Source organism: Silurus meridionalis, chromosome 4 (genome assembly GCF_014805685.1).
Source record: "Silurus meridionalis isolate SWU-2019-XX chromosome 4, ASM1480568v1, whole genome shotgun sequence".
In the NCBI taxonomy this organism is placed as follows: Eukaryota; Metazoa; Chordata; class Actinopteri; order Siluriformes; family Siluridae; genus Silurus; species Silurus meridionalis.
Window position 1 is genome coordinate 26,318,502 of NC_060887.1, and position 11,567 is coordinate 26,330,068.

Below are 11,567 nucleotides of genomic sequence, written 5' to 3' on the forward strand. Positions count from 1 at the left end.
CGGGTCTGCGGCCTAATCTTCTTTTAATTATCTCAATCTGTAGCATTGACAGTGAGCCAACTCCGTGTGATCGAGCTCGGTGTGGTTGTGCATGCATTAACACCACAATCCCCCTTTCATCAGCCGCATAAAAATATGAAGCTGAACAATGTGTGAGGTCGTCCAGAGGTCACTAAATGTTTTTTTTCTTGGCAGAGATTATTAACAATACTCAAGTCAATTTTGATCTCTTGAATTTGAGACAGGCAGAGATCAAGTCAGAAATCAAAAATACTTTTGTTGTCAGCGTTTCCTCATCCAAGAACCTAAATCCAGTGCACTCACTAAGCAAGCATTAAGTTTGCGGCTGATATCTTGGGGTTAAAGCCCAGTGCACTGATTGGGACTTTCTTTCAAGGTTTATCCACTGGCAACACTCGTGGTTTCTGGTTAGAACAAACCCACAACGTCTTTTATTCAGATTGAAAACAATCTCTTCTCATTTTCTGGATTCAGCTATGTACTTGTGCTCAATTTAGTCCAAGCATACTGTAGCTTAGTGAGTTTGTTTAAAGGAAGGGTTAATATAACTCCATTTATAAAGGCAGCGCAATCATTGCATCAATACAATCATACTCTATAGCTACACAGTATAACTGGGATTTGAGATGTTTTTTTACCACATCAGCAAATATATTAAGCATCGTCCATCTTCAGCCATTTCTCATAGTTTACCATCAGGTCTTATATCACAGACTTAAAATTCATTTTTTTACATCTCAGTCACACTGTGCTAATTTCAGAGAGTCTTTGGAAAATCTTCCAAAGTAAACCACGCGTTCTCACTCTGTCTTTCACACAAACACTATGCGAAAGCCTTTTTCTCTCACCCATACAGTGTATCTCTTTCTCCATCTTTTTGCTATAGCTACATTCCTTATAGGGGGGATTTGGGAGCCTCTGATTAACTCCCCACAAAGTGCCCTGCTTCCTGACCAAAATAAATATGGCTGCTGTCATTCTGTCAGCAACTGTTTTCAGAGAGCAATATTTGAATCACCCGACGATCTTGCCGGCTTTTATATGGAGAATTCATCGTCATACCACAGGCATGAACCATAAACACAGGGACTCCTGTGGAAGAGGGCTCCCTCTCCACATCTCCGTCATCTGGCCCTCTCAAACCTGGAGAAGCATGGTTTGTTTTTGCAGGAAAGATTTTTTTTTTTTCATTTTTCATTTCATATCTGGCAATGCTTTTTTACTGAAATATGGGCACCTTGGGAGTCCTGTGCAGTCCTTGTTTATGTGGAATATATTATCTATAGGATATGGTGTCTAGGATGCTTAATCGGCTATATGAGTAGTATTTGGTGAGGAGAATTGTGATAACAGGGAGCAGTCTATGCTTTTCTGCTGTCCAAATCTTCATCTTTTTCTCCCCCTTGCATAGGGCCCCCACGTACATGCTTTCATCTCTATACACCACACATGGTGAGCCACACACTTCCTTCCCAGTCCTCAATAAACATGGATATTTGTGCATACACACACATGCATGGGTGCCTGTATGCGTATACATGATGATGTGTATGTGTAGGATTTGTTTCAGCTGAGCTTTGCCATGACCCAGACTGCCTTCTGCAAAGAGAGCATAGCCATCAACATCTGGAGCACAGTTGCCCCAGATTCAGGGTCTAGAAAACACTCTCTTTCCCCCTCGTCTCTGTCTGTTCCCTCCCTTCTCTCAGCCATCTTCATTGAGACATCACAGCTTGTAATCAGAACATGATGATGTGCCTGTGGAGGGAATTGGTGGTGTCTGACCCACTCATGTCCAGAGGGCTGGACCACTCAAAGAGGCACCTAGTCAAAACAGACCTGTTTCTGGGTGGTTAAATAAGGATGTGAGCTTGGGAGTTTGCTCTTTGTCACTTTAATCATGTGGCATCCAACAGAATGCAAAATTACAGACGAGACACCTCTGCTCCTACACACATATGGGCTTGTAGACAAATGCCAGGGTTTAAAACTTTATCTGGAAATATTTGCTCCGATTGATTCACTCCAAATGTTGCAGTTTCTCACGACACAAAGCTTCATATACTGCATGCAGATTTTAAACAATGCCCAAAAGGATTAACACTGTGCAATAAAAGAAATCCCTGAACTCTGTCATTGTTCATTTTCTGTGGTGGTATTGTTTCTTCCCAACTGTGCTCCAAGTCCCTGGCCTCTAACTTTGCGCGTTTAAGGAAGAATACCTGGATATCCGACAAATCAGAACTACCCTGTGGTTACAGTTGGATCTTATCCCTGACATACTCTTAGATTTTCCTTTGACCTATGCAACTTTAACAGCAGTGAGCGCTTTGACCACCTTTGCATTTATGCTGGTTTATCGTTTCAGTAGCTTCTGTTCGAAATCCAACATTTTGTAATCGGCAACCAAAATTACACAGCAATCAAAAGCAGAGAGAGTGCACATACAGAGTGGAAAATGTTTGCCATATGTTGTGAAAATGTTTGCTTTTTGTGCAGGGGGTTGCTACAGGGCTTCTGTAGCTTTGCAGGTAGATGATAAAAGCTGTGTGCTTCACTCAGATGTCCACATGAGTGTCCACAGCCGCAGTCTAGTGTGTCACACCTAGGAGAGTAATGCACACTCCAGACTTCTTAGGGCGTAACATCAAAAACACTCAAACACACGTCTCATACAGATGCGCTAAATCTAGTTCCTCTGTTTTTGTCTCAGGAGAATATGGCTTTGAGCGTGCTGACATATGAAAGGTGTTTGAGGGGGATTCTAAACGATGGTAGGATGTAAAGGAGAGCAGGCATGTTTGCAGGAACTTAAAGCCATTTTCCCCCATGTAGCTTTCTCTTCTCCTCATCTTTAGCGTGTAAGCCTGGTGATCTGCAGAGGCCCCCTGGCCTCCTGGCCACTTCCTCTTTTTTACTGTAAAATTCTGCTCCTTCTGCAGATATAAGGCAGATTTTCCCATGCTAGACTCTCATCAATGACAAGTATAAAGGGCCTGACATGTAAAGAGCAAATCTCCTTTCCCCAGAACAGCTCTGCTGGGGTAGAAAATACATAAACCAGAGCATTTAAAGAACGAGAGAAACTAATAGTCCACAGGTACACATCAGTTTCAGTTATTTGATACAATATCTGGTAGAACTACATGCAGTCGTGCTGTTTCCCAGTCAGTGCGTGCATGTGCAAGTCTCCAAAAAAAAAGCTCTTCTCTCACGCTCAGCATTCTTTAAACTATTCCTGGGCCCATGTTGTCTTAATTCCTTATAGCATGGAAACACAACGGGCTGTGCTGTTGTAGTAGTTCTCAGAAAGTTACACTGATTTTTTCAGGGGAGACTGGAGGTCTAGTTGCCTATTCGCTGGAACACACATACACACACGGAGTATATATGCTTCCCACCACCTATATCATGCGCAGGAAAAGCAGCTTCAGGGGTAAAATAGGAAACAAATGTTCCATCAAATGGTCTGCATAACGGTAGTGTGAAAAGGTCACCTTTTTGGCAGAGGTGATTTTTTTAGTACAATTTCATGACAACCATGAAGAGGAGGTTTTAAATTTACAGTTAGTCTACAGTATGTTAAAGTTGTAAGGAATCTTGTTGGAATTTCTAACAACTTTTAGGCTGTCTTCGTATTTTTTTTTCTTTAATGAAAGCTGCAGAAAACTGAAATTGGCAGATATTCCTATCCGTGTGAGGACACGTTAAAAAAGCACTAAGAAAGTCTTTAATAGATCAGATAGAGCTTTATATGAGTGTGATTTATATAGTAATCAAGCTCTTCATGCACATTTAATTCAAATAGATGATTGCATGTTGCTGGAGTTTGTAGGGTGAAAGTGTACTATTGGCTTTTTTGTAAGAAGTAATCCAGTGTGCGTCTGAAAGCATTGAAGGATCACGAGTTGGAGTTCTTAGCTATTTGCTGATGACAGAATGGTGAATAAGAACTATTTAACTAATTGGTGATATTTTTACTAATTGGTAATTTTTTTTTACTGTGACCTTGTCTGAGTGAAGCCAACTAAACTACAGTTGACATAACTGCCTCCCTAAACAATGATAATGGAGAAAATGTGAAAGTGCCTCAAAACTGTCAAGAGCAATGACATAACCTGATGGAATAAATTACTGTGTTAAGAAAATTAATTAATTTAAATTTTCATCACTGTTCTGTTAAATGGTTGATTAAAATAACGTAACTCCTTACAAGCTACATGATTAATAAAGAAAATACTACAGCCTAACATATACACACTGGAATAAATAACAGCTTTAAGACAATCCCCAACATTAGACCTCAGTCAACATCTCTTATGCTTTATCCTTTCAAATAGCCCCTGCCCTTATACACTGCTCTCTTCAAACTAGTGCTTTTTGGTGTCCTCTATACCCAACCTGTTTAGGTTATTTTTGACATTGCATAAGTAGGCTGTATCTATACAGAGCATGACTTTTACTTAGTGCTTAATCTCCTGACAGGATATCTGATATTCTGTAGAATGAGGAAATAATGACACACCTAATTTCAAAATTGGCAATTTTTTTCATCTGAAATACGTGTTTTAAGTCATGCCATGTGATGCTAAGCAGAGCACAGTGACGAAAGAGAGAGTGGGATAAGTAGTATCCAGTGTAATCTTGTTAAGCTAAGTGAAGCTTTGCAGAAAAGGCTCTTGTCAGCCGTCTGGAAAGATCTTCTGCTCCTAGATCATTCTCTTTCTTTGCATTTTACTTCTCTAATATCAGTCAGCTTCATCTTAACACTTTTTCTTTGGTTCTCTCAATAGATTTAGTACAGATAACCTAAGTGTCTGTGAATGAAACTTGTTCCTGTAAAAATGCTGTATTGTGTAAGACACATATGTTCCTGATAGCTGGTTTATAGAGTTGTGGAGACCATCCTTACGGAGATAACTCATGCGGTTTTAATCATGTGCATGTGATGCAACTTTAACCTGCTCTAGTGCGAGCTACATCGAAGAGGACTGACCAGAAACTGTTTTCTTATAGTACTGTAATACCATGTTGCAAGAAAAACTTTTGCATTAATCTTTACAATTTTCTCTTAGCTACAATTTCAAAGAAATTACATGTATAAATTAAATTGTAATATTTTGTCAACAAATTTATGGGAAAATAGCTGCGGCATTGCAACAGAATTTGATCACTATTCAGTAAATCTACAGAGTTACTCACAAGTGAATAAAATTCAGGGAATAACAAAGAACAATAATCCCTGGATGTAAAAATGTGACACTCTTGAGCTCGAATCTGAAACCCATCTGGTTGCATTTCGTTTAAATTCTATAAAATCTTTTGTTTTGTGTTTTGTGTTTTTTTTTTACCTCTCATTCCACTGAGCATTTCCATTTTAGATTTCCATTTTTAGATTTTTAGATAAGTGTCTACAAACGATATTAGGAAACAGCGTGTACTAGAAAAATGCATGTGAACTGTTCTGTCAGTCACACATAAACACATACACACTTTCACGTTGCTTTGCAAATGTTATGAGTTATGTTTCAGATAGAAGAGTCCACAGTGTGAGATGTGGGGAGCTGCCGCTAACGACGCTCCCTTCACAGCATTATAAATGTATGTGTGAGGAGGCCCTTAATGGCTGCTAATCCAATTTCTGCTACTGGAATCAAATCTCACTGGCGCCAGTAGACCTCTCCTTCATGCACAAATAATGGTCTTTGAATCTGTGGTGTTTAGAAAAAATCATGCAAAATGGCTGGCTTTAAGTTTCTGAGTCTACCTAAATCTTTTTAAACATTATTCAATACACTTCCATTTTAATCTCAAACTCAACACTTCATTGCTTGCCTCCTTTTTTTAAAGGGTCGGGAGTGGAGAAGATAGTTATTAAGTGTTGGTCCCCTGAAAGATGAGAAGGTTTTGAACAGAAGGAGCAGAGAGTCTTTGCAGAAAGGGCCATTTACCGCTCTCACGTAATGCCTTCCTGAGGTCAGCCATCGATTTGCTTTAAACCACATGGTGCTCTGATAAGATTAGGCCTTTCGATTCCTGAACTACTTGAGTCATCCAGATGAAGTCACTTTGGGTTGAAGAGCAGACCAGATAGCTCTCTGGAGCAGAAAAGATAGTTCTCTTTTCATTAGGTCGTGGCCTCACTTGTAACAGGTTGACTTTTCATTCTTGCTCTCTTTCTGTGCACTGGAGACTTCCATAGTCAACATGAGCATCTACAGTATGTGTGAATTCATCTTCAAGTTCAATAATAATAGAAAGCGAGATGGCACTCCACAGGGGACTCTGACATTGATGTGAACAGAAAGTGAGAACTGAACTCTTATGCAACCGCATGGGATTTTAAGCCACAGTAGTTATTCTTCTGTTTCAAGAAAATGTAATAAAAATTTAACACAAATTGCCATTACATAATAGTAGTATGGAGCAACATGCTGAAACAGCTTTAGGATCCCTGAATCATATTCAGAACTCAGGGTATTTTCTGTACAGAGTTTAGCATGTTCTTTCTGTGTCCAGCTAGGTTTCCCAAAAAATGCATGTATATGAGTGAGCAGTGAATGAAATGTGAATTTGTGCGTATATATATATATATATATATATATATATATATATATATATATATATATATATATAGTTTTAATAAGGGCTGGCATCAATCTAGAGTGTATTCTTGTATCAAGTGATGTGTTACGATTTGGCCATGACCAGGATAAAGTGCTAACTAAAGATGGATGGATGGATGGATGGATGGATGGATGGATGGATGGATGGATATTATATATAAGTTGCCTTGCAGAAGCAAAACAATTGATTTTTATTTTTTTTGCTAGGAAATTACCATCTGCATGTTTCTGTATTTCCTTAATTTTTTTATCCAAAGTGTAAAAAAGTACAACCCTAAGCATAAAACTGTGACATGCTAACTTTGCTACATGATTATGCTTCAGTTTATGACGTATTGTAGGACATAAAAAGCAAACTTCAATACAGCACCAAGTACTACAAGGTACAGAAAGGACAAATAAACATAGAGTAAAGTGCAAGTCAGCAGGATACAACAAGAAAAATACCATTGTAATGCAGTATACAATTTCAGGTAACGTCAGAATAAAATAAGCATCAAGGCAACTTCAGAGTGCTACATAATACTCTAAATACAGATGCAAGATTGAAAACTGCAAATACAACATAGAGTAAAGAAATCGAGGAATGCACAAAGTGCAACTTTACAAATGTTGTATATAAATTCATAGGTAAAGCTCTTTTCCCCTCACATATACACAGCAAGACACAGATTTACAGGTTCCTAAGGGAACCCAAAGATAGACTGAGCAAGATGAGAGTAATAAGTTAATGCATATTAAAAATGAACATGCTGCCCTGAATTGTTTGTTTGAATGAATGCAGATGTTAACTCTGTGCAGATGAAAAGCAGTAAGAGGTTTTGCTTTATTCCACCACACTATTTACTAATTACATGAAACCTAAGGCTGCTCCATATTCCATGCAGGTCAGTTCACGTTTCTCACTTTAAGTATTGTAAACCTGTAAGGATTGTAAAATTATACCAACCTGGGAGGTCATCATTAAATTAGATGTTGGCATTGTATAAAAAATAACTCTCAGACTACTGTTTATTCCTTTGTTATTGCACATGGCTGAGATAAAGAATGATTTCCATTAAATGCTCAGCAAATCTTGGTATGATTTTCCATTTTGAGTATTGTTTTGGCCAAATAGTGATGAAGTGTTCAGCAGGTGTGGGTTGCCCTCTAGCTGCCAGTTATAAAAAAAATAATTAAGTATATTATAGTGTTTTGTTTTTTTTCGTTTTTTTCTTTCAGAAAACTTTAAAGATCTGTTATTCTGCCTCTAACTTACATTAGCCATGTTCCCAGCACACCACAAAAGATGATAATTAAAGACTAGAATAGGATCATAATGAAAAGGGTCACTAATTATAACAAAGGTCTTGCTGTACTTCTGGAAGGAAAGAAACATATGTTTTTTTTTGTTCCAGTAGAAACAGAGCTGTGTCCTTTACTGCCATCAAATGTAATTCCATTTGACTTGATTGCAGCAAAGGTCTGTTTATAAAGCACATAGCAACACTGTTTCAAATGAAAAGGAGCTCTTTAAATGGCAATTAGTGAGAAAACAATCCTATGGGTCCAGATGTTCTAGTACGGTGTGCTGGGTCTACGTAGAAGCATAACCTTGCTGTAACTCAATAGAATAGAAGGGGACATTTGTAAAACATACTCAGCAGCTTTTGTGTTTTTAAAACGAGGCTCATGGAAACCTTCATGTCTTCCTAAATACCATGATGTGAAGTGGCGAAGCATAAAGCTGTGGGAGCCAAAGTTTTGGAGGCCTCTCTGGACAAATAACAAGCGATCGCGTGAAGACAACATTTTTTTTTAATCCTGCCAAATTGCTAAACTGGAAGATTTTAGTCCCAAATATAGTGTGATTGGAGTAATAGCAGGAAATTGCCCTTGGAACATTACGTGAAACCGTTACATTTTTTGTGCCACTGAAAAGAGCTTAAACAGCTGCACTCTCTATTCTCAGGGTTGTTTCCACTTAAGAAAATAATTTTCAGAGAATTTACAGTGCTGTGCTGGGAAGGGCAATGGCGCAGCTGCTTGAGCCAAAGCGCCCAGCCATGGGTGAGAGAGTCTCATTTCAGATAAACACACCACACATTACTCAGGCCTCATTTTGCTGCGCTAAACGGCCCGAACAAGTGCAATAAAGAGATATTAAGCTGAGCACTGAAACCTGACTATAGAGGAGATCGTTTTCAGCAGCATTCCCCGCACTCTCTCAAGTGTGAACTGTAGAAAGTGCTCGCTGGCTCAATATCCATTTATTTTTCCAGTGTCTGACTAGCTTTCCAAATATTGGCCACAAAACTCACTACATCTACTTCATCTAACACGCTCACAGCCGGCCAAACACAAAACTAATTCACCATAATACATTAATTTGAACTGATTGCTGTTGAATTGAGTAGTCACTGTGCATGTATCACACCATTTTTTTTTTGCTATGCAATGTTTTCCCAACATGCTTTGCAGTTTTGTGCTCACACATGGGCTGCATTAAGTCTGGTTTAAGAGTAGCTTAGAGGTTATTAAGTTTCTCTCACTTCACTTCATTTGCACTGGTGTTAGAACAGGAAGGGGCGGGAGAGTAGCAGTTGATTTAATTTGAGGTTGAGCTACAAAATTTGCTGTGAAAATTTAGTATTTTGTCTGTGTTTGCTGCAGGGGGATCGGGGAAGCACAAGCCCAAAGATCAGAAGAAGAAGTCGAACAAGCAGAGGCTGCGTTTCCGGGCTCAGAACCACCACAGTGACCACCTGGCTTCATTGAGGGCCAGCCAGTAAAGACTGAGATTTCCACATGGAACGAAGATCAGAAAGCTGCTACCCGCTGCTCTAAACACAATCATATTCATTTACACATACACACACACACATACACACATACACACACAAACACAAATGCAGTTCCTCATAGTCTCTTAAGCTGTACACACACATTCACACATGCGCTGTGTATTTGTACCTCCTGCTGCTTCCGTCGTGCCCCAACGCGTGACCCTTCTCAACATCATCAAGCCGTACAGCAGCTGTTGCTACCCAGTCTGAGCTGGAAGATGAGGAAAACAGAGCTGAACAAGGACTGAAGGAGTCATGAACTTAAAGGTTGGAGGATGAGCAATGAGCAAACGAGGGATAGAGAGTGGGATTGAGCAGGAGAGAGAGAAAGAAAGAGAGAGAGAAAGAGCAGGAATGGATAGAAAGAGGGTGGATGCCTTGAGAAGAAAGAGACTTGTCTATATTTATGTAAAATTATGTGCGCACTAACAGAGGCAGAGTGCGCCATGTCATGCCTTTTCCGTTGGCTTTGTACATTTTTGAGAGTAATCCAGTATAATGTGTAGTTGCAAAAGTATTTTATTCTCAGCACAAGATGTTTACGTCCAGACTGCTTTATGCTCTAACTGTATATTGTGGATAATAAATAAATTTAGTTATTCACCTAGCATGGCCACAAGCTCATGTGTACATAGTTGGTGAGTTTATCTAATGATATTATCAAAATAAAACATTACTGTATTTTCAGTATTGAAAACTTCTTCACCATTAAATGTGTTAGAAAAAAGGTTATAATACCAGCTACAGATTTAAATTTAAAAAAGAACAATAGGTAAATAAAGCATAGCCTTCACATAGCTATTACATTTATAAGGTATATATTTGATTTATTTATTGATTTTTATTTTGTACTTTTTTTTGTGTGTGTGTTTGGTGACATTTTTTGTCTCTGTATATGTTATTACTCTGTTCTGAAATTTTCTTTTGAACACTTATAAACAACACGGATATCTCCAAAAATTGAACCAGTTTCTGTCAGATGTGTGTAATAACTGTTCTTCAGAAGAACTTTCCATGCTTTAAGCTTTAAACTGACCCATAATAAAGCAGCTAAATATTATAGGCAATGGAATGACCATGTATATATGATGTTCTATTAAAAATGCAGTTCATGCCACCTACGTGCTACTGTTTGCATTTTTATTACATTACGGTGATTTATCAGCCAGATCCAAAACACAACCTCTCTAAGCACTGTTATAGTTGCAATTTTTATAACACAGGACATATTGACTATTGAGAAGAGAGTGGAACTGGAGTCTTCCTAAAAAAAAAAAAAATGTTAAATTAAAAAGAAAAAGATGTCTGTATCATTAATCAAATATAGTAGTGTAAAATAATCTTTGTGTCATATTTGCCCTAACAAATTGCATCTTCTCCCACTATATGCCTGGAAAAAAATGGACAGAAGTGTATAAAAAGCTCCTAGACAGCTGGAGAGGTTTACCGTGAGTCATGGAAAATTAAGCCACTACACTATATAATCACTGCAGACACCAAAAAATTATATTTCTTCAAACCTAATCTTAAAGACAGCTTACGAAGTCACACGAGCAAATGAATGGTTAATTTGACAGATTTCCATCGTCTTGTGTTAACTCACGATATTCATCCAGAATTAAACAGAATAAGGAAATAAAAATATGAAGAAACACTTTGGAGTCAAACAGTTACGGTTAGGTGGAACAGTTGGGTGGAAAGTGTGACAAGATGGTGTTTAAATGGTGTGTTATTTTAAGCAGTGTCCCCAAATAACACATAAGATGATCCCAGACAAAATGTGTCTATGAATTAAGATTAAATATTACTCTGAGAATATGGTGTAATGCATAACAGTTGTAACACTGTACTGAGTAAACAGTCCCACGTTTCAGTCCTGAGTTTGGATTACTATGCGGATAATATACATTCTCCATGTCTCCACTGGTTTCCTCAAGGATCCCTCGGTTCCTCCAAACTCCCAAAAAAACATGCCTTTAGATGTGAACATGGGTCTGCTTAATTCCCTGTGATAGATCTCAGGTGTTGATATTTCTGCAATATACTTAAGTGTTCATGGGAAAGGTTTTAAATCCATCACAACCCTGACCAAGAC

The 11,567-nt window shown here is 38.4% G+C and overlaps 1 protein-coding gene across 1 annotated transcript in view; it reads left to right on the forward strand.

Moving 5' to 3' along the window:
- Nucleotides 1-10,589, forward strand: part of rspo2 (R-spondin 2) — a 47,786-nt gene extending 37,197 nt beyond the window's left edge. Inside the window, exon 5 of the mRNA XM_046846210.1 lies at nucleotides 9,300-10,589. Coding sequence (XP_046702166.1) covers nucleotides 9,300-9,418 — 119 coding nt within the window. The 3' untranslated portion in view covers nucleotides 9,419-10,589. The remainder of the gene's footprint in view (nucleotides 1-9,299) is intronic.
- Nucleotides 10,590-11,567: the final 978 nt, after the last annotated feature.